Source organism: Rhagoletis pomonella, unplaced genomic scaffold (assembly GCF_013731165.1).
Source record: "Rhagoletis pomonella isolate Grant_MI unplaced genomic scaffold, Rhpom_1.0 Rhpom_scaffold_00006, whole genome shotgun sequence".
NCBI classification, from domain to species: Eukaryota; Metazoa; Arthropoda; class Insecta; order Diptera; family Tephritidae; genus Rhagoletis; species Rhagoletis pomonella.
This window is the reverse complement of record NW_023458560.1, coordinates 73,178,980-73,202,675: the sequence shown is the minus strand read 5'-3', so window position 1 is coordinate 73,202,675 and position 23,696 is coordinate 73,178,980. Positions and strand designations below refer to the sequence as shown.

Sequence of the window (23,696 nt, the reverse complement as noted above, 5' to 3'; positions counted from 1 at the left end):
CTCCCTACAAATATTGCCACACTAAAAAAAATTGACTTTTTTCGGTTGGAAATGCATTAAGAGTAATTAAACCAAAAGTATTTGTTCAACTACAGCAACAAAACCACAAATATAATGCCGACGAAATAACATCCATAGAGATGCAATGGCAACGGTTAACGTTACATACCTGGAGTAATTTAGACTCAACTGTAAAATTTTGGGCCAAAGTTTATCAATTTCGAAATGCCCTAGGAGAAAACCCTTTTGCTGACCTTTGCAACCTAGTTTTTAGTTTTCTTGTTTTGCCTATAAGTAATGCAGAAGTAGAGCGAATATTTAGTTCAATGAATATAATAAAAACTAAGCAAAGAAATCCAATGTGCGTTAAAACTTTGAACGCTATTTTATATATAAGATACGGTTTAAAACGTGAAGAAAAATGCTGCCATAATTTTACTGTAGATGACGATCTCTTAAAATTAATGAATTCAGGTGATATATACAATAGTGATTCATTTGATGATGAGGAATATACACTCGATATAAATTAATGGTGTTAACTAGTCTTTCGTTTCTTGCGATTTATTTAAATAAAGCATGTGAATTTTCACTAAAACATTTTAGCCGTTTTTTGCCAGAGTCTATGTGAAATTTCACTAAAACATTTTAGCCGTTTTTAGCCGCTTTTTTTTGCCAATCTAGCCGGTCGGCCCAAAAAGTTCTGGCAACACTGATGGTGATGCTGTAGCGCACTTGCTACAATTGTACTTACACATACATACATATGTATGTATGTATGAATATGCGAGCATATTCTTCAGTGATCTTCAATGATCGTTGCGAGGGGACATAATTCATATAGAGATGCTGTTTTTGTGTTTATGTTATGACATACTTACTTGGCAGATATGTAATAATAATCTAGTGTTTTTAAGTGCAGTATGTATGCTGCTGGCATGTACACCCTCGCTCTGTGCTGCGTGCATAAAGGCAAGATGTTGCTTATGCTTGGGAGCCAAACAAAAAAAACATACTTTAGCAAGGAAGGGAGTCTAAAGCTGAAATTAGTCCAGAACGCAGAACTTATACTTAAACGCAGTCTGTATACGCAGAAATTTTGTCGATTACTGGAGCCCGCAGTGAATACGCAGAAATCAGCTGTTTTCGGATGCTGATATACATACATGCATATGTATACACTAATCATTTACAAGCAACAATAGTAAGAAAATGGACGCAGATAGAAACATCGAGACATTGTTTTTAAATTTATGTGAATTATATAAACTATATGAAGAATATGAAGAATATAAATCAAGAAAAGGACTGAGGAAGTATAAAATTCGCCCCATTAATCGAAACTGGTCCACCGGAGGATACCAACTCCAGGTATTCAAGCAAATGAAAACCCTGGAACCGGATCAGTTATTTTCTCACACAAGAATGCCGCCGAATGTTTTTGAGCTATTGCTAAAACTAGTCAGCAAGTCCTTGCGGAAACCAAGGCAGCGGATTGATCCTGAGGAAAGGCTCTCTTTGGTGTTGTTGTAAGTAAATATGATCGAAGTAAATGCTGAAAAAATTGATACTTATTAGAGGTTTAATTTGTAGATACTTATCACAAGGAGCATCCATGAAGAGTATTGCGTGGAGTTACAAATTAGGTATAACGACAGTGCGAAATATAATTCTGGAAACGTGTGAGGTGATATGGCAAATACTTTCGCCCATATACATGAGCGAACCTACTGAATCTCAATATAAAGATATTGCTGACGATTTTTTTAATATGTGGAATATACCGAATTGCGTTGGCGCAATTGATGGAAAACACATTGCTATTAAGTGTCCACCCAATTCAAATTCAATGTTCTTCAATTACAAAAAGTTCTTTAGCATTGTTTTGATGGCAGTATGTGATGCTAAATACACTTTTACTGCGGTGAGCATCGGAAGTTATGGCAGTCATAGCGACGGAGGTATAAGCTATAGAGTAAACTAATGAAATATAGACTTTTATTAGCATATTTTTTGTATTCTCAGGAATATTTCAAGTGTCCCCGTTTGGACAAGCACTAATGGATAATACTCTTCCCTTGCCGCCACCTAAACCATTGTCCATTGGGTCAACTGAACGTTTTCCCCATTTTTTTGTAGGAGATGCTGCCTTTCCGTTAAGGACTAATTTAATGCGCCCATACCCTGGATCGAGTTTGCCAAGAACCAAGCGAATTTTTAATTACCGCCTATCACGAGCACGTAGAGTGATAGAAAATAGCTTCGGTATATTAACGGCCCGATGGAGGATTCTAAGAAATACAATTGAATGCAATCCTACAAACTGCGAAAAAATTGTGCTGGCTTGCATAGCCTTACACAATTTTATTATGCTAAACGATTACGACCGATGGTATTGTCCAGACAATTATGTTGACCATGTAGAAGCAGACAACGTCGTCTACCCTGGAGATTGGCGTCGTGAAATAAGTAATACACGTACCTTACAATCCCTGAGATCTGCAATACGGAGAGGCCCTGCTAGCGCGTTCCACCTACGTGACAAACTTGCTGATTACTTCGTAAATGAAGGATCTTTGTTATTCCAAGATGATATGGATCTAAATGCCCATGGGCCATATTAATATATATAAAAAAGTAAATAATCATAAGAACATTTATATTTGTAGGAAGTATATTTTAATAAAAAAATGTCCACTCCTGGGTATACAAACAAACAATATCAATAAGTAATTCAGTCTTTTTAGTTCTTAACCAAAAAAAAAATTCATAAGTAATAAAATAAGTAAATAAAAAAAAAACATTAGGAACTTTCATTAGGGCTCCTGCTGTACTTCGATGGCCACTTCCATTATTCTCTGCATTGCCCTCGATTGTTTTGCAGCATTCACTTTTTCCAACATGGAAACAATCATATTTCCAAATGACCTCAAGGCTGGATTCGCATTTTGATCTTCGTTTTCTAAGCACCTTTTTTTAAAAAGCTCTATTGCATCGCACATTGCTTTACCGACGTCGACATCACCTTCACTTCTTTTTCTTCTTTTTGAGCGTTGGGCTGGTGATGGCGACACTGTAGAGGTAGATGGTAATGGTGATGGGGATGGTGAAGACGACTGAACCGACGTGAAGAGCGATGAAGAAGAGGAACCAAGCAATGATGAGTTTGGAGGAGACGGCGTGGGCGAAGCTTCATTAGTTTGGGGCGATAGTAAATCCGCATTTATTGGAGGCGATGGGGAGGGCGAAGCTTCAGGTGTTGGAGATAATGGCGATGATAAGGCTACTTCGACTGGCAGTGATGGCGACATTTGTAGCGATGGTGGATTTACAACGACAGAAGTGTGCGGGGATGAGTAGGATGGAGTCACAGTCAAAATCGATTGGGACGGTAGCGGTGCCTTACAAATGTTTTGAGAGCAACGCAATCTGCAATGTAAAATCGTTATTATAAACAGAAAGCATAAGTTGTTACGTGCACCTACGGTCGAGGAACAACGTGTGGCTTCAAAAACTGCAGCATCTCCAACAAATACCATGGTTTAAAGTATTGTGCTCCACTCCCTGACGCGGAAGTGGTTTTACGCATTTCCCTCCCATATCGGTCACGGAGCGCTAGCCACCTTTGCAGGCATATATCTCCTATAATATAATTTTATTGTAGATAGTGATTTAAAATATTTATTAAATAAATTTCACTCACCAGTGGTATGCAGTTCCCTTGCGATATGTTCCCACACCAATTTCTTCCTCTCTTTTAATTTATAAAGAGGGCTGCTTTTGTCGTAAAGCTCTTTATGCGCCTGTACTAATATTATTAATCTTTCGTCGTCCATTGCTACTTTTTGTTTTAATCATTAAATAAATCGCAGCTCTAAAAACCTATCTCGCTGCAAGTACTTCAAGTCTTTTTAGGTACATACATACGTGTTTGTATACATTCTGTTTGTTTACTTCAGTGTTGCTTTCTACAGTGTTGCCATTGTTCAATTCCTTTTTATAAATTTGCCTTTTCAACTACAATTTTTGGTGCTATAATAGATAGTAGCTTAATATAAACTACTTAGTTTTTAACAAAAAACCTTATTCAATAGTAAATTTGAAATATTTTAAACGTATTTTGAATAGGAACTTATAACTTTTTTACCATCTGCAAAACTGACGAAGTGGCAACCAGGAAGAAATCAGCTGATACGGAAAAATCTAAATTCCGCAGATTTCTGCGCTACGGGCTACAACTACAGAAAAATTCTGCGTTGTTGAGTTTTCATTTACATGGCGTTCTGGTAAGATAGATCGTGTCAGCTGACACGGGTTACGTACCGCTGCGTTTACGTTCTGGACTAATTTCAGCTTAAGCATAGGCAGGCATACCCAGTAGGAAAACATAAACTGTCTAAATAAATATCGAGCAGGCTGCCAAGCGAACCCTACAAAGCTTCGTTAGAGAGGAATTTGTCCAGATGACAACAACATCTCGAATTCAAGGTTGGCACCCTGCATTGGTACTCAGACGGCTCGAATACTTAATTGTGAAAGAAATCTACGGTACCACCACAAAGATGCCTTGTCTTATTCATATGGGAAAAGATTCGAGCCTGTTTCAGGCAGAAGTTTACGCTGTTCAAGCTGTGTAGAATTACGTAGGACTTGCGGAAATGAGTGGGTTCTCATTCTAAGTGATAGTCAAACAGCGCTCATTGCTCTCTCATCATCTAACTCCATCTAGCATGGGTACCAGACCACAAAGGAACACAGGAAGATGAGATGCCGAAGACCTACCTCGGCGTAAGGTCCTATACCACTAAGAGCTTAGAAGAGAACACATGGAGAGGACTTAATTGGCAAAGCTCAGTAGGGTTGACCAGACAAAAGGTTCATGGGTGGGTATAACATGCAGAGATTCCAATATTTGAATGAGCCTTCCAAAGGAGAAACTTAAAACACTAACAGATATCCGTACAGTATACCGTAGACTGTAGACTAAGAGGGCATCTGAATAAGCTGTAGATTTGTTCGAGTGCCAGCTTTGCGACTTGACCAGAGAGACACCATCATATATATATTCTCTTTGAGTGTATCGCCACTGAATTTTGAAGCATATCGCTAAAGGGCAACAACTTCATATACAAATCTTACCGCACCGGCGATAACGGTAGTAAGTACTTAATGTTTCAGCGGAACTTGAGAAAATGTCAAAGCGATCAAAGATGTATCCCTTTAACTGAATTTATCCTCTTTTTTCATTGCAAATTCCTATAAAGACGAAGTCAGCTGCGATTGACATAAATTTTGTTCGAGTGATTCGGTATGCAGGTTTTCTCGTCATAATTCCCTAGTACTTGTAGCATTTCCTACAGGGTGCATATGAGCATCTTGTGCTAAGTGATTGCATATGTACAAACATACATACATACATATGTATCGGCACACTCATTGCAGCTGATCCATAGCACTTTTCACAGCATTTTCATTCATGCATCCATGCAATGTGGTCGGTATGTTGATTTTATTGAGAAATAATCTGCTCTTTTTAATTCATTTTGTTTTTAATTACTCTCATCCACTCATAAAATAATCATCAATTGTAATAAAAATTGTGATGTTCGCATCTCCTTTATTGATCGTGTTTTGGTAATTAAATTTTGTTTAATTTCAATGTTAAAATGCATTCAAAGAAGTGGCGTTAAGTTATTGAACGGAAATGCATGTTTCCTCAGGCTGTTGAAAAGTACCTCGTACTGAGTTATTTTTTCTGTTTTTTTTTTGTAATTACTCATTACTTTGGAATAAGTAACTTTCGGAATTTAAAACGCTCTATCCTTATCATTTTTTCTGTTCGGGCGCAAACCAAAATATTCACTAGATTGTTATGCCTATTTATATTTAAGTGCCAAATCGAGGACATTTTTAATTTTGGCTTATAGTAGGCGAGAGTTTAAGGGCCAGTTTTTCGGTGATAGTTTAAACTTAGATTAAGTAAACTTAGTTTAAATTGAACAGCTGGCCGAAATCTGATTTAAACCAGCCTGATCGGCCGTTTAAACTGAGTTTAAACCACGGCAGTGTACTGAAAAACTCGCCCTAAGAGTTGCTCCTTTTGAAAAGCCCTACTATTTTTGGCACTTAAAAGAGCTGAGAATGTCAGTTACCAGATTTCTATCTCTACATTTGAGGTTATTAGTCCTGATAACAAAGGTAATTTTTTGGGCTTCCTTATTTAATTGGAATGACTTTAGACACCTCTGGAGTGATGATATGGCGAACTCCGCCATCCGAGAGGCTTTTCAATGCCAACTTCATACAAGGGGCCACACTTAAAGGGATACTATCCAGCGTCCTTTGTGATATATAGTAAGTAGCACACTGCATCCCAGATGCTTAAATTCTAACTTTGCGAAGGCATAGCGGCTATGGATTAGAAGCTGACTGGACAATTGTCCTCGCAGGGTGTTTGAAGTTGTCTAGATCCCCAGCTCATGAATTTCTATCAGAAAATGGCCTGTAAAAATATCAATCGCAACTGTCGATGACTTTAGTATTCAATGTGGTCTTCACACCCTCCCTGCTTGGGAACATCCGCTTAAGGTAGCCTGACAAAATCGTCAGCTATAAAGTTTCTTGCAAAAACACTATATTCTGGCATTTACACAAATAATATTCAATCGGAGTATCAAGATCCGATTGAAAGGGATGTCAGACAATGTCCGACCCGTTGTGAATCATCAATGAATGAATGAAGCAGTAAATCAGTGCCTGTGAAAATCAAAATTTTTGTTTGATAGAGATGCCATTGGCATCCAATTTTGCCCTATCCGTGAAAATATCCATAGAAGCCCGACTCCTTATGGTATTAAGATTCTATTGTTGTTGCAGTATCAGTTGTTGTATGCCTCGCCAAGTGGCGTCCTCTGTAACTTCTGGCACGACGAGACTGTGACCTAGAGAGAGCATGTGAGGTTTACGTTCGCAGCCCTTAGTGCTTCCGGTGTCAGATTAGTCGGGTTGGAGGTGCATGCATAGATGTGTTGACTGTTATAAGGACCGTGGCCAGGTGTTCCATACTTCCGTGTCCAGTCGATGGTGGAGGTATTAAGTGTCTGACACCACATAGAACGGATATGTGGTAGGCTGCACCGTGTCCACCGTGGCAGTTTTGCTTTCCGTATGGAGGGTGGTCGACCACCTAGCATAATGTTGTCGTTTAGAGTGCTAAGACTCGTCTTGACAGGATTGCAGGGTCTCTTTGTCAGCTCCCGCAGACGCTGCTGGCTAGCGACTTGGATTATAGTTCGTTTTAGGTGGCGGAACGGAGCTGAGAAGGAGGAAATTAAATTGGACGTGACTTCCAAGATCAATTGGTATTTTTACGCCAACGTGGTGAAAAGGGTGTCGGTGGATTTCGCGGTAGACGTATTGAGTTTTCTGGCAATGAAGAAATTGGAAATATTGGAGAGATAATTAGATGCATATTTTACAGGAAAGGCTGTAAATATTTGGACCTGCCGCCATAGCTCACACAGCTCACACAGTGTGCATATGATTTGTCTCAGGAACGTAGTTGATGTCTCAGGAGCGTAGTTGACGTAGCATGCTGCCACGCATTCCGTCCCTCTCTGGAAACACATTATATTGCAAGCTAAAGTAGGGCGCGCATAACCGCGAGTTTACTCCCAAAATGCGGTCATCTCTCTTTAATACCAAAATTTTTAGGAGACATACATCCGATAGATATAAATTTCTGAATAATTGGTGGGGGTTAGTAGTGTATGTGATCTTCTCTTAGCCATAAATGTCCTATTTAGTGACATAGATAGCTTGACTAGATCCCTAGCTTGTGTAAGTGGCCTCTTAGCCTACAATAATCCGTCAAAATACCTGTAGTAATTCTATGGCTCTTTTTTGAGGAGATCTATAAGTATACCTAGCTCATTAGCTTTCACCCTTCTAGAAAGCTCTTAGCTTAACGGAGACCCATGGTGTTTTCAGCCATTCTGGTTAACTGAGCAGCATCCACATTTCCTTCGACTTCCATGTGCCCTGTCACCCATATCCACTGGATAGTATTGTTCTCAGCCAGGGCATCTTGTTGTTGTTGTTGTAGCGGCACTACTAAGCCCCGCCTTTTTCGGGTCTACGTTCAATCATTTTCGTCAAGCTCAACTAACGGGAGGCCCAGGAAACGAGCTGTTTCGATGGGTTCTGACCAGAGGGAGAGGGGTGTTAGTTGAGTCGGATTGAGCTGGCATGTAAAGAGGTGGTTGGTGTCGTGGGGGCACTCTCCACATGCCGGGCACTCATTGGGGATATTGGAGTCGAGTCTGGACAGGTAGCTGTTAAGGCGGCTACAGTATCCAGACCGTAATTGAGCCAGGGTCAGCCAGGGCATTAAGCCTCTCTATGTACTCGAAGACCAATGAGGATTTGACTATCACTTGATATAAGGATCCTCTCACTTCGATAATTCCTACGAAGGTTAATCTCTGCACAAAGACTAATGGCATAGACTTCCGCTTAGAAGACGCACGGGAAGGTTCTCAGGGATACTGAAAGCTGCAGTCTAGAGCCACATATGCCTGCTCAATATCCTCGGGGGTCTATGCATATAGTCTCTGGGGAACAGAGTGGGATCTGGGAGCCTAGCTTGTAAATGTTCCTAGAGGGTAAGACTTTACTTAAGCCAATGGCCTCTGTAGCGAAATTTGGAAGAGTTTGCAGCCTGTTCTACTGTCAGATGCAGGCTCTCCAGTTCAAGAATTGCCTCCAGCGCTGCCGTCGTAGATGTGCGAGATAAGACCCAGATGCTTCACTTCAAAGACGATGTTGATCGCGACCCCATTCAAGGCTAAGTCCTTTCTTGGCTTCGATGTACATATGATGCACATTGCATGTTCCAATGCTTTTTGTGATTATTTTTCTCGCATAATTTTAGCTAAAAAGATCGATATTACTTTCGGAGACTTCACGAAAATTGAACCTGCGATGAATTGATGCAATAGCCTTGCATGCCCTAGTGTCTTTGAAGCACCGGGTTTAATTTGTTAACCATTGTGAATGATTTGCTTCTGGCAATCAGCTGTTTATTGTATTTCTTCCGCAGGCTGGGCAGTATAAAATACTTGAGTTTTTCGTGGCATTTTTAAAGAGATTAAACAAAAAATTGCAATTTTGTCCGTATGAAAATGCACAGGAAATGATAAATATACGTAATTTAAAAATATTAAGATTTATAAAATGACATAGCCACGCAGAAGATTATGGATGCAGTGTGGGGTAGTTAAGAATTGCTACGTGGAATTTTAAATACATCACTATAAAAAAAATACAAAAAAAAAAACTGCTAAACAGTAGCACAAAACTAGAATAAAAACAGTCAAAATGAGCATGGATGAAAAACTGAAATATTCGCTTTTGCGCGGCGAACTGGTGGATAATCAAAGCGTTTGGACAAGGTAGATGGAGTATTTGATGCAAATCTACTATACACCATACTATTATTTTTCTTTTACATATGTAGGCATGAAAAACGCGCTTGGTTCCTCACACTCATCACAGGCACATGCATGCTCTATTCGACACGCACATCTATGCCACTACTCATATCCGCCGTTGCAGCCGAGCAGAAGTGGAGTAAAACTGATTCGGGCACTGTACTCAGCTCTTTCTTTTGGGGTTATACGTTGACTCAGGTGTTTTTTTGTTTGTACACAAAAGATTTGGCTACTTTTCTTTAACACAACTTACCAATTTTTCGTTTCTTTTCAGGTAGTAGGCGGCTACTTCAGTGATCGTTTTGGTGGTCAACGTGTTGTACTCTTTGCTGCGATTGGCTGGTCTTTGATTACATTCTTCATGCCAAATATCATATGGAGTTCAACGGCGATTAAAGCATATTCCATTCCTTTTATTGTAACGATACGTATTATAAATGGCGCATTCCAGGGTGTGCACTTCCCAAGCATGATTAGCCTCACTAGTCAGGTGAGTGTGTGTTGGTGACAAATATATTGATTTTCATTATTATTTTGTCCTCTTCCAACAGAATCTTAGCTCAAATGAACGCACAAGTTTCTTTGGTCTACTCACTGCCGGCTCCGCTCTGGGCACACTGCTTACAGGCAGTCTTGGTTCATTTGTATTAGATTATTTTGGTTGGCCCTATGTGTTTCGTGTTATTGGCTTTTTGGGCATAGCTTGGGCGTTAATGTTGCGCTACTATACCATGGCTGGTGAGCGTGGACGCATCATCAATGTATCTGCCCCATCACGACTCTGTGCCAACAAACAAATTCTGGAGAATGTACCGTGGTTGCGCTACTTTAGGAAGCTATCATTTTGGGCGTACGTGCTCACACATGCCTGCGAAATGAATTGCTTCTTTGTGTTGCTTTCTTGGCTGCCAACATATTTCCATGGTGGATTTCCGCATGCCAAAGTGTGGGTAGTCAATATGATTCCTTGGCTTGCATTGCCGCCATGTACGCTTTTTGCGCGTTACCTAACAGGACGTTTACTGGCCCGCGATTGGTCTACCTCGGCTGTGAGGAAGATCATACAAAGCTGCTGTTTTGCGTCCCAAAATCTGGCGTTATTCATAATGGCGCGCACAAATGATTTTCATACAGCACTGATATGCATGACTGTTATAATTGGTAGGAATTTATGTTTTACAGAAACTGGGAAAATTTAAAATTACATACATATTTCTTATAGGTGGTACTGGCTTCCACAACAATGCCGTGACTGTGAATCCACAAGATTTGGCGCCATCACATTCGGGTAGTGTTTTCGGTTTGATGAATACTGTTGGCGCAGTTCCTGGGTTTTTGGGTGTTTATCTCGCTGGACATATACTGGAGATAACGCAAAGCTGGCCGATTGTGTTTAGCACTGCTGCAGTTATAAATTTAGTTGGTTGCACTGTTTTTCTTATATTCGGCTCAGCCGAGGCGATTGTATGATTTCTGAACATCAGATTTCTTCATACTCCAAAAGCATATTATACATTTTTTGACGCACTGACTGTTTTATGTTTTTCCAAATATAGGTCTGGTACATATTTCTTTTGACTGGATAGAAGGCTATAATTATGTATGTTATTTCTTGTATAATATTTAAATGTTCGATAGTATTGTAAATTATATATGCGTGATATGCAATATTAAGCAGATCTAATTACAATAAGAATAGTAAAACCAAACGTAAATTGGTTACTTGCGTACACTTTATTACAAGTTGTGTTATTTTTTTATGAATTGCAACATATGGAGCTTTTCTCGGCGCAACTAATTTCTTTTTAAAAACCTGTTTGGATTTATTTAACGTCTATAAGCATTTTAGACATGTATGGGCCATCTAATTCGTAGCCTAGTTTACGGTAGTAGGCACGTGTGCCCACGCCAGAAATAACTGCCAATTTTACGCTGCCATGCTCCTCGCGTGCAATACGAGCTGCCTCTTCCATTAGCAACATTCCGAAACCCTAGAAAATGCGGCGAAAGCAGTATATGTAAATCGATTCTAATTCTAAATTTTTTATTTCACAAACCTGATGCTGAAACTTGGTTGGATCTCTTGCATTGACCGGCACTACCGATCCATAAACATGCAATTCGCGTACAATCGAACATTGTCCAACCTTAGTTAGCTCGCTTTGGAACGTATCTGGCGAGCATTTACGCAAACGCAACAGTCCCACCAGTATATCCTGCTCTGGATCTTGGTAGGAGAGGAACGTCTCCCAACCACCGTTGGCAAAGTAGTCGCGTCGTATGAGCGCACTTTATTGTGTATTTCTTGAATGCCAACTTCTCGTGTACGCACATCACGACAATCCGTACCCCAATCTTTCATACCAGCGTAGAATGTCCCAATTGTTTGAGCTGTTCAACGCGGTGTCGGGTTTGCAGATAGGGATTGTAACGCGCACGTATAGCGCGCATAGATGTCGGTTCATAACCTGTATATGATTGGGTTGAGTACTCGAAATCACTGTCCGGCCCACCAGCACAGTACACGCATATTTTTCCGGTCATGTTGATGTGTGGACAACGATGGGGCTTGCACATGACTGCGACTACGGCGATCTAAGTAAAAAAAAAATGTATTGATTTAAAAATTTAATTTTAAATTGCACTCTTGCACTCACGCCACTAGCAGTGCGTATGGGCTTAGCACGCAGTTTAGGCAGCAATATCTTTTTAGCATCTTGGGGAACAGCCGCAATGATGTCTACCAAACGTGGTGAACTCTCCAATCCATACTTCGATGATATGCGTGCTTTAAGACGATTTAGATTTACATCTTTCTTGTCCTCATGTGCTTTCAGAAGATCCTGTATAATTTCACCAATGACAATCAAACTCCGTTCCTCGCGGCTTAAGCCAACTCCTGAGAAGAGCATTTGGTAATTCTCTAGGGTGCGGTAACAACCCCTAAAAAAGGTGCGGAAAAGTCGGGAGGGGTATCAAACGACGCGTTTCGGCCCCCCTATTAACAATCCGGAGGGGAGGAGATAATATTATTAACCATTTAAAAGTTATGTACAAAAAACTTTTGTTAAATTTCGTTGTTTTCGATGGGCAATTACACCGACAAAGATTCACTAAACCACCTGTTCACACTTTTTAAACACTATTAAAATATATAATTTAACTTATTTATTAAAGAAACACATAGTTTTATCAACCTAAGATAGATTATTTTGTTATTAAAGAGAAGTTGACAATCTTTGCGAGCCGAAACCCCTGCCAGCATTTAGAAGATCGTTTTCTCGTCTATCCCAAAGAAGTAACGTCTGAGGCACTTCTAAGCGTTAGTTGCAAAATGGTCCTGATTTTACAAAAACAAAATACACTACTATCGAGTTTTTAACTTCTTATCGTGCAAAAAGAAGACAATTTCTGGTGTGTCTAGTTAACGACGAAATAAAAATAAAAATAAAATAAAAATTCGGCAAAAAATACATTTTTTTAATATAATATTACAATAGTTACATACATTTAGCAGCCGATGCTCTTAAATTCGTCAACTCATAAATTTGATGTTATATAAATAAATAAATAATAAATAAATAGTTACATACATATTGTAGGAGAAGAAGTTCCTGTATTCGTCCATTTAGCGTTAAGGCAAATTGTGTCTGATGAGTTGGCGATGAATTTAACTTGCCGTGGGACTGGGAGAAGCCAAGCACACAAAAATAAATAATATATGTATGTAATTAGCAATGCTTATATTTAACTAAGATTATTTTTCTCAGATGTTTGTCACTCCAAGTTCCAAAATTCGACAGATTTCAAATAAATAAAATTGTGCAACAACATTTCTTACACGCCAGGGATAGAGTGCTCAAATGGAAACATTCAAATGAAAATACACGCGGCAATTTACGCCTCTCTAATTAGTTACTTAACCCTATACTTAACGAAATAATGTTAACAAATTATACTTAACTGAATAATTTAAACAAACTTTTTTTTTTGTTTTTAATGTTAATAAAAGTTAGAAAAAAATTAAACAAATATATTTGCAGTTTTTTACATTAAGCTAGAAATCAAAAGGGGGTAGTTTTTACGTCACGTTTCTGTGTCTCCCACGCGGCACTAAGAAGTTACTTTCGGAAGCATCGTATGCGAGTATGTTTGGGTGAACCGCCTTTGTCTCTTCCAGACGACACTAAGAAGTCACTTCCTGTAGTGTCGCATGCGTGTCAGTGTGGACGTAACGCTTAAGGCCCGTCCACATAGAACTTTGGCGTTGCGTTGGCGTTGGCGTCGCTTCAACAGCTGACTATGAATACATGAATTCAAATGCAGCCGTCCACATAGCCAAAATTCGACAACGCTCACGCCAACACAAAGCAAAAAGATGGCCAACTCTCATCTTTTCGCGTGCGTCGCTCGTCAGCTGTTGCAAATAAATAAAATTATGTGAAATATTTTCCTTTTTAATCAAGTGCGGGCAAGAAATATCGTTTTTAATGCAATTATTGATATGAAATATTAATTTATCTGTCGTTAGTATATTAATGTAGTGGCCCAAGCATTCGCTGCCAAGCGCTCATTGTAGCAAGCATACTTTTAACGTGCGTTCTGTCAAACCAACGCCAACGCCAAAACTAACACGAAAGTTCTATGTGGACCGGCCTTTACGGGGAACAGTTTTTCCCGAAGGAGGATAGTAAAAAGATGAGAAAGCGATAACTTCCGCGATGAAATCTAACTTCTTGAAGTTATTTTTTCGCCACTTCCGCGATAATAAATGCTAGCAGGGTATTAGTTCAATCCTGTGTACTAGCGAGAATGAAACCCCTCAAAATTTGAAAGAAAGAGATAGCAACAATGTACTACGACTGCATGAACCAAAAATACAAGATCACCTAATCAAAGAAGCAAGAAAAAAGTATATTTCTGAGTGTTTTTGACATCTGCCTAAGAATGAAAACAAACAAAGAAAACGAAAAAGGCGCGGTGATTGAGTGCGATTAAATCGGTATTTATTATAAAATATACAAAGTGAAACTTGATGACAATTAGCAAAAAAAGTTCATAAAATATGGTTTTCATGATTGAAAGTGTTTTACAATCGCATATCATTACCACGGGTCGATTTTTCAATGCCACCGTTCTGGCCACAAACGTGCACCCACTTTTCACGCAAATTTACGCCTTTTGGCAAACCAAACATACGCACAAACTTGTTCCGACCACACAGCACTTTATTTTATATCATAAATATGTAATAAACCAAAATTTATAATTAAAATCGCTGCAGAAAACACATTCAATCGCTAAAAAATCACTACGAAGAGGTAGAAGACGATGTAAACAAACCCGAAAAACGTCAAAAACGCTACGAAAACTTTTTTCTGAAAATCGATTACAAATACAACGATGGCTGATTAGGTGATCTGTAGTCGTTGGTTCATGCTACGACTGTTTTCAGCTAATTTAACAGAGTTGCATTTCATGCTGATTGAAAGTAGTTGCTACCTTCAAAATACCAAATATATCCGAGTACTATGTAAAGTGAACCATTTAAGATATTTATTTTGGTATTTTACCTTGGAAATAATTTTGTTTTGTATCGAAAATTGAAATAAAAAACTAATTAAATTGCATTTTTGTCTTGAGTATAGAAATTAGCCCCACAAAAAATTAACAAAACCAAAAAAATAATACTTGGAAACCAAATTCATTCATACCGAATACTTTTCAGAGCCAAATTTCTCATCACTAAAATTTTCGCAAAGCAACGCGCCCACCATTTTGAAGTATTTATGTTAAATTTTACCAAATCGCAGAAGAATTTCGGAAAGTTTTGTGTTTTTCGAATCAAATCCCAGGTGGAATATAGCCGAAAATAAGAAGATAAGTATCTTAAATTGTGCATGGTGTAAACAATTGTTTAAATAATATGAAAAAGAGGTATTTCCAAAATTGCGTGAGTAAGGAAAAAAGGATCTTTGAATCTGATGCGAAAAGATTTAGAGAACTTTTGGAATGTACTCAAGCAATGGAATGTGTAGCAAATGTTAATGTAATTGAATGTCCCTCCGTACTTATGCTTCCGAGTTCCCAAAAAGACTTAAGTGTTGGTGTCAGTGATAGTGAGGGTGAGGATAAATGTCCAAGTCCCCATAGGGAATTGACTGCTGATAGTGATAGCGAGCCGGAACAGTTCTATTTACTTTAATGAAAAGTTTTTGCTCATACCCTTATTACACCATTTGTTTCACGACTTTTCCAATTTTGCTACACATTCAAATTAATTTAATTTTTGCTACCATTTAATATTTTTTTTTTTTTGCACTTTGCGGTTTTGTGACTGAGTTTATGCACTCATACTGCCAGGGTGATTACGATTTGAGAGATTCTTCCTCTTAATTGGTTACGTGTTGCCTCTTGCGTATTATTTGCAATTTTTTAACTGATGTGCTTTTCAGCGCCAGCCGCCACCTGGAGAGCAATATTTATTGCTTAAACGAAAGCCTCATTGAGGCGTTTTGATTATGATATTGGATTGTGTTGAATTGATTGATATACACATCCGCCGAGTTTATCGAGCTGGTTGATCGGTTTCATAAAATTTTTCGATAATCTGCATGGTAGTTGAGTTGATGCTGTGTTTCTTGCTAGTTTTCTGGCTCAAAACCTGTTTGTTGCGATGAGATTGATTTCCTCTGGCAGTTGATTTTTAGCGAAAAGGCTGTGTGAGCGTTGACAGCTTTTGATCAACTTGAACTTGACGATATGGTTCTTTCGTTGTTTTGAACGGCCGTTTAAATTTGTTATTTTTTGTTTTGGTTATAGTGATTGTTTATGTTTAGTTATCATATTATAATGTTATGTAGCATTTAAAAATGCTGTTTTTAGCACTGAAAAGTGCTCGACTACTTATTCTGTCTTCGTGTTGAGTTGGTTGTTTCTTGGTGAGTTGTTCTTTTTTTACTTTAATTGTTTATATCATTTCTTTTTTTAACACTTTTTTTAGATGCTGATTTCAGCTTCCCTGATGAATTTACATAACTCTATAAGCGCTCTGGTGTCGCGTTTTTTGAGAATATGATGGAGGTTTTCAAATTCGTTAAAGATATCATATTTTTCCCTAATGGAGTTGTGTTTCCCACATTCAAAAATGGCATGGATGTAGTTGTCGGTTGCTTGGCAGCTCTGACAACGATCAGATTCACTTGCCCCAATTTTATGTAAGTATACTCTGTCATAGGTGTGTCCCGTGAGTAGTCTGTTTATTGTCTTTATGTCTCTAGCTTCCATTTTGGACTTAATATACCACGGATCGCTTGTAATCTCTGGGAAGTATTCAGCAAACAGTTTTCCCTTCTCCTTTGCAGTTTGGCGGTACCTATCATTCCAATTTTTCCTTAGTTCCTCATTGATTTTTCTGATTGCTTCCTCAGGAGTTAGGCTCGCATTTAAAGGAGCGCCAACTTCTAAGGCTGTTTTTGCCATTTCATCCACAGTTTCATTAATTTGTATTCCCACATGGCTCGGAGTCCATGTTAGGACACAGTTTATTCCCCCCCACTAAGGCGTTTGTGAATGCGGGCTACTATGTAGTTATTGGACTTTTCTTTCTCTATCCAATTGCATGCTACTAAACTGTCAGTGAAAATTGCAATGTTCTTCAACCCGTCCTCAACAGCAATGTCCACTGCCTTGGCAATAGCCCATGCTTCTGCAAAGGCCGAGGAAGTTTTAAAGTTGATCTTGAAAAAAAATTTTTGATTATGTGTAACATTATATACTCCACATCCCATGGCTGTTTCGCCCCCTGAAGCATCAGTTGCAAAGATAGAAAATTTGTTGTTCTTGTAAAAGTCAATCTTTTGATTATATTCTGCCTTAAATTGTTCTTTGGTCGTATCTCTTTTCCTTAGCTCGGGTTTCGCCAATACTGTCATACCTACGCTTTTTTGGAAGGTGCAGTCTGTATCAATTTTATCAAAAGTATTTTTGAATTCGTGATATATTAAGCTATAACTGGATTCTGGGTAGAAATCTTTTTTTACGCTGTTGAAGAGAGTCGGATTGTCAAACATTATCTTTACTAACTCCCTACTAGTTAGATATTTACCCCTCTCCAGAGGTTCAAGTTCATTTGCTAAAACATATATAGTGTGAACTGGAGTTGAAGGTGTAAGGCCTAGACATCTACGTAAGGTGGCATTCTGAAAAGTCATAATTTTCTTGTTTATTGTTTTCGGTATCCTTGCAGCCGTGGTTCTTGCGACTTCGACCTTGGACCTAATGAAGCTTTTATATAGGTTAACAGCCACTTTGGGTGTTATACCTGTTTTCACTGGAGTAAGACATTTCAAAAAATTTGCGTTTTTCTTTGTGTCATTCACTAACCTTTGGAAGTGCGGGCCTACCGTCAGCGACGAGTTTATAGTTCTACCAATGAATTTAATTTGTCTCACTTGTTCAATAGGGATTTCATTTATTTTGATTTGTACATCTTGCCTATTACTTTTAGCAATGTAGAAAATGTCCACGTTATAGTTGTTTACATAATATTCAATATGGTTAATGTTTTTCCTAAGAGACTGACAGTTATGTTGTAGTATCTTCATATTGTTCAAGGGTAGAAAGTGGGTTACTTGTAATAAATTTGTGGTCTAGATCTAAGCAGAATTTCTTTAGTCTCTGATCAAAATGATCAAATGCAGTTACACCTGCCTGAAAGTCGATCCTTCTAAAGGCGTCACTTGCAAATTTTATCATCTCTGCAACTAATTTCTCCATTTCGGATACGATGTGTATGTTTTCTTTTCTTAATGCTACCCCATAGGCTTCAATTGACGCATTTTTCCGTTTGGCTTTAGCCTCCGCACTTTTTTCTTCATTTGCCTTAGTGACTTTATTTTTGGATGACTGGCTAGTCCTGTATTGCTTACGCCTAAGTATAGCTGCGTAGTTTCTTGGCGTTAAAATTCCGTTAACTTCCGCATCCCTATCTTTTAAAGCATCTGAAGATTGACCCAAAGCAGGGAAATCTTCATCGTCTAGCAGCCTAAACCTATTCGATGCAAAAGGTGTATAAGTCTTTATTACCTCCCTCCTAGTTAGCTTTTTAATTGTCTTAATCTTACTGATTCCCTCTTCCTTCTCCCACTTGGATCATTTATTTTTTTCATTTGCCAAGTGATTGGTCTCCCCACACAGAATACATTTGGCATTACTGCACCCTTGTTCACAGCCCCCTTGGTTTCCACACTTTAAACATCTTTTGTTGGCCCTACAGGCTTTTCCTGTGTGCCCTAACCTGCCACAGTTAAAACACTGCCTTATGTAGGGATAGAAGTACTCAACTTCGATAATGGTATGGTTAAGCTTGATTTCTTTGGGTAGGTTGTTTGAGGCAAAGCCAATTTTAACAGTATAGGTCGTAATTCTGTTTTCACTTTCACGACTCTCACGTCTCATAAATCTTTGTACTGAAGTAAGTAATTTTCACATCAGAGATTGCCTCATTTTTTATTTCCTCTTCTGTGATCTCCAGGGGTATGTCCCTAATCACCCCATAGGTTTCAATAAATGCTCTGGGGATAAAGGCCCTCATTTGCATTTCCTTTAACTTTTCATTTGCCAAAATCTCATTTGCCGATTTAATGCTTGTTATACCTAGCTTGTAGAGCGTGACCCCAATTGCTTTGATTGTGTCAATGTCTTCTAAACCCAAATCTTTAATCTTGCTCCACAGATATAACCCATTCCTTATTCTCGTGTTCCTAACTAACTCCGATTTAGATGTATCGATTAAGACGTATATTTCCCCCTTATGGTCGTGTGGATAAAAAATAGTTTCATTTTTATTATTTTGGCGCATTTCATCATGCCCCTTACTAATGTCATTTCCTACAGACAGGTTTTGCTTCCCGCCATTTGCTTTTGCCATTTTTTGATTTCCCTCTCCTACTTCTGTTTGTCTGCCTAATACCGTTTTATCCTGTACGTCATGTAAGTCATAGCTTTCATGTATGTTGTATACATGAGCGTGATTTTCATTCCTAACCTCATGGTTAGAATTGTTGGCAGAACTGCCGGTTGCCGCCATACCACTCATACCACTATTCTTACTAAGCACATGGTCGTCAATTTGTTCCATGTAAGCCCAGCTCTGCATTTCAGCGTCACCTGCTACATGGCCACTGTTATTGAAAGGATTAGAGTTTGGTTTACTGACTCATTTGCACTTCCATTTGCCCAGGAATCCGCACGTCTTCCTCATTGTCTCTTCTTTTCTTTTTCCTGACTCTTGACCTTGACCTGGAGGATCCCTCCCGGTCAGACCCCGCCATGGTAGCAGATGACGCTGCCACGCCACGCCACACAACTATTCTCAGGTATTTTTTTTAATAAAAAAACACACAACTCCACACACAATTTAAAAAAGAAAAATATGATACTCACAAATTATCTATGTAGATAGCTCAACACCAAAGATCACTTTAGCACAGTAAATTATTTTTAGTATTTTTTCTCCAACTCACCAGCACAGAAAAAACCACCTTTTCCACTCGGACGTTGAATAAGAAGTGACCATTTAATATGAACATAATATAATATATGAACCATAATAATAATATGTATGATATGATCCATGATAATAATATGAACCATGCACATGGATTCAAGCAATATTCTTGATGAGTCGTTTTGTGAGGAGTCTCCAGTCGAAAGTAAGTGGAATGTATGAAAAATGTTTCATCACATAATTCCATCGTTCTTTATTTTAGTGGGCCAATCCCTTATAAAGAAGAGGTGCTACGACACCAATGTTGAAGCGGCAGGTGTATGCCAAGTTTGCTCTCCGAGTGATGGTAAGTGCCTATTGAAAAAACTATGTAAATAACACTTACGATTTTAGTATTAATTCTTGAAAATCATTAAAGATATTAACGCGAAGCTGGACACCAATGTTGAAGAAGAGGAAGCGGCAGGTGTAAGCCAAGTTTGCTCTCCGAGTGATGGTAAGTCCCTATTTTAAAAAACTATGTAACTAACACTTACGATTTTAATATTAATTCTTGAAAATCATTAAAGATATAAACGCGAAGCTGGACATCCTTCTTAATAACCAAAAAGCCATATGGGATACTTTGCAGACAAGCATCAACAACGTAAGTCCTTGAAATACCTCACTCTTTACAAAAGTTACATACATACATACATATAAATACATATGTACATAAATATATACATATACATAATAAATATATACATATGTATAAACAATATATATATTTTGTATATTTTTTTTATTTTAGCAAGCAAAGTTGTCAACAAATCAGGCGGAGCTGGAGAAGAAATTCATATCACTCCAAATGAATGTAAGTGTTGTTTTGTGAAAAATAAGAATTTATGAACATATGAGTACTCGATTTTGCAGGCAGTCGAAAACGCGGAATTTCTCGCTCTAGCGAAATCAGCACGCGAAATAAAGGTTTCGGTGCAAAATATAGAAAAGGAAGTTTGTCGTATGACGGGCGAAGCATGTGACAAAATTATGAACGAAATTGCCAGCATGTTGCCCTGCTCCGCATATACCCCGATAATGGCGCTCGAGGAGAAATTAAAGGCCAAGGAGTATGTGAAAGCAATGGTAAGTAATAATAGCGAATTTAACTGATTTTATTAAAAACAACCCCCTTTCAATAGACCACATACTTGTACAAGGTCAAAGGCGTGTCGGACGACGTTGGCGGTGTTTTCAAAAAGCTTTTCACCGATGAGTCCTTGGCTGAATTTAATTGGGAAGGGAGGTGGGAGAAAAAAGCCTTGAGAGAACTGACGTTATTTGAGCATGTTTTGCGCGGTAAACTAAAAAATAATAGTGTCAATAATGCATTCGTTTAAATACATTTCTTCCTTATTCAGACGTTTTCAATAAAATGACGTCCAAGGAGTTCGAGCACGCGGTTAAAAAACAAGTGGAGCGGAGTCATCATCGTCTTCATCAAAAAAAATATGACTCCAAGAAAAGCGACAAAAAATAATGTATGTAAATAATTCATAATTACGATAATTAAATTACAATTAAAAAAAATTACAATTAAAAAAGTAATAGAATAAGTAACACACTTTGAATTTTCGTCTATTTTTATTGTTTTGTAAATATGTTAACGTTAATAGAATAAGTAATAAGTTTTGACTTTTCATCTAGTTTTTTAAACCTTTTTTTATACTTTTATGGCCTTATTCATAAAAAATAAAGTAGGTTTAAAAAGTTTTATAAATTGACGTTTTCATACATTTTTCAATTTATAAACCTTTTGTAAAGCTATTTTATTTTTTATGAATAAGGCTATTAGAATGGAAGCATACTGTCGTTGTCTTTCGAAATAAAGTTCTTTTACACATGTGTGTAGTTATTTATAAGTTATTTAAATATTTTTGTATGTGAAAATACACAGAAATATGAAAAAAATTTAAAATAGTTTTTTGATCTGATTGATTTATACATCAATCTGATGAATCAGACTTGACTACTTATTGCATCAGTTATGATTAATGAGGGCTGATTGATTTATACATCAATTTGATTAATCATACGTGACTATTATTTACATCAGCTTTGATTGATCAGATCTGACTGATTTATACATCAGACTGAGTCATCAGATCTTAGTGAGTATTGTATCAGTTATGATGGTTAATACCTGACAAAATTGTCCATCAGCTCTTATTGGTAAGATCTGAGGAATCTTTCCATACGAGCTGAGTTGATTAAATAAGGCGAGTGAGTAGTGCAAACATATGTTGCTAATATTTACAAATACGGCTAAAACCCACATGTTAAAATGAGAGGCAAAATCACACCTACAGGAAAGTATCCATCAGATTTTTCAAAACCGCTGTAGAAACCTGATGTATAATCTGAGGGGTTAATACTCCAAGGCTGATACTCAGATGATTCATCAGTGATCACTCAGTTGTCCCGTAGGGGAGATTCCAAAATAGCTATAGTGCTGCCACTGTATTAGTATTTCGTAATAATTAACTTTTCCTTATGAGATGTGTGCACTGTTCAATGCTTTTCGGTATCTTCTTTCGGCGCTTTTCTTATAAAAATTAATACTTCGATAAATAATGAAAATTTTTAATAAAAAATCGCGCGATGGTATAGCGAAATTTGCTACTATATTTTGGTTACAATATCTTATTTAGATGAAAGTAAAAAGAAGAAGAAGAAGAAGTGTTGAAGTTGTTTACTCTGTTTTATTAACGAAATATATAAAATAAAAGTGAATAAATGATTTTGTTTGCATAAAATAATAACCGGAAACGTTTTAGTAGTGTTTTAAAAGTGGAAACTGGTGATTTAGTGCATTTTTGACGTGGTAATTGCTCATAGAAAACAACGAAATTTAACTAAAGTTTTTTGTTCATAACTTTTAAATGGTTAATAATATTATCTCCCCCCCTCCGGATTGTTATTAGGGGGGCCGAAACGCGTCGTTTGGTACCCCTCCCGACTTTTCCGCACCTTTTTTAGGGGTTTTTACCACACCCTAGAGAATTACCGTAGATTGCTATAGTTTTCTTCAAGTGGCGTTGTTTTTATTGATTGTAGACTGTAGATAAATAGAAAATAGCCGGATTGGAAACAAATTAGTTTAGCAGCTGTCAGCTATTGCTTGCACAGGACTGCAAATTTAAGTATAATGCTTTGAACACATTAAAAGCGACATTGTCACGCGACAAAAAATAATCAGGTTCCCTTTTCACTTTTTGTTTGCGTGTATTTACTATGGGCGGCTGAATTGCTTTTGGTAGAAACTGAGCGCGACATAGTAAGAAAAAAGAGAAATTGAAAATGTTTATCAAGTCGGAGATGGGCTTGCTAAGCCTTATTTTTCCATTGAAAAGGGTAATCATTTTAGCTAAGTACATTAAAGGAAAAGTTCTCTATTTGAAAAACAAAAGAAATTGGCTGTGCAATGGGTAGGAAATCGACTCATCCAAAAAACTTGTTAGTTACTCATTTTTTGATACGTTTATAAGTTTGTTTTGATAAAAAAAAGTGCAACACTTATCAACTTTACTTAAAAAAAAAAAAAAGGTTTATCCAAAAGTTGTTAAGGGATAACTGATAAGTCGTTGGTGCAATTGGGCCCAGTTCGTGGAAAATTAAACTCATGATAAGGCTGATTAGTTCTCATTTACACA

At 37.8% G+C, this 23,696-nt stretch overlaps 4 protein-coding genes and 1 pseudogene across 5 annotated transcripts; 3 read left to right on the top strand and 2 right to left on the bottom strand.

Moving 5' to 3' along the window:
• The first annotated feature begins 1,120 nt into the window (after positions 1–1,120).
• Positions 1,121–2,697, top strand: LOC118741285 (putative nuclease HARBI1). 2 transcript variants are annotated; one of them, XM_036473203.1, is made up of 3 exons: positions 1,121–1,529; positions 1,594–1,961; positions 2,026–2,697. In XM_036473203.1, the coding sequence occupies exons 1-3, from the start codon at positions 1,213–1,215 to the stop codon at positions 2,622–2,624; spliced, it is 1,284 nt and encodes a 427-aa protein (XP_036329096.1). In that variant the 5' UTR covers positions 1,121–1,212; the 3' UTR covers positions 2,625–2,697. The 2 variants fall into 2 exon arrangements, with proteins under 2 accessions (XP_036329096.1, XP_036329097.1); XM_036473204.1 differs by having other exon boundaries at positions 1,121–1,533.
• A 115-nt stretch (positions 2,698–2,812) lies between these two features.
• Positions 2,813–4,010, bottom strand: LOC118741284. The gene is made up of 3 exons (XM_036473202.1): positions 3,704–4,010; positions 3,486–3,642; positions 2,813–3,429 (listed from the first exon to the last, which is right to left on the bottom strand). Exons 1-3 carry the CDS (start codon positions 3,834–3,836, stop codon positions 2,817–2,819), a joined length of 903 nt encoding a protein of 300 aa, XP_036329095.1. The 5' UTR covers positions 3,837–4,010; the 3' UTR covers positions 2,813–2,816.
• A 5,003-nt stretch (positions 4,011–9,013) lies between these two features.
• LOC118741282 (solute carrier family 17 member 9-like) lies at positions 9,014–11,228 on the top strand. Its single transcript, XM_036473201.1, has 5 exons — positions 9,014–9,452; positions 9,518–9,689; positions 9,766–9,981; positions 10,043–10,652; positions 10,714–11,228. Exons 1-5 carry the CDS (start codon positions 9,379–9,381, stop codon positions 10,959–10,961), a joined length of 1,320 nt encoding a protein of 439 aa, XP_036329094.1. The 5' UTR covers positions 9,014–9,378; the 3' UTR covers positions 10,962–11,228.
• Positions 11,207–12,418, bottom strand: LOC118741283 (annotated as a pseudogene).
• A 7,519-nt stretch (positions 12,419–19,937) lies between these two features.
• Positions 19,938–21,541, top strand: LOC118741281. The gene is made up of 8 exons (XM_036473199.1): positions 19,938–20,206; positions 20,264–20,347; positions 20,420–20,497; positions 20,571–20,647; positions 20,795–20,857; positions 20,917–21,129; positions 21,186–21,342; positions 21,405–21,541. Exons 1-8 carry the CDS (start codon positions 20,146–20,148, stop codon positions 21,521–21,523), a joined length of 852 nt encoding a protein of 283 aa, XP_036329092.1. The 5' UTR covers positions 19,938–20,145; the 3' UTR covers positions 21,524–21,541.
• The last annotated feature ends 2,155 nt before the right edge of the window (positions 21,542–23,696 follow it).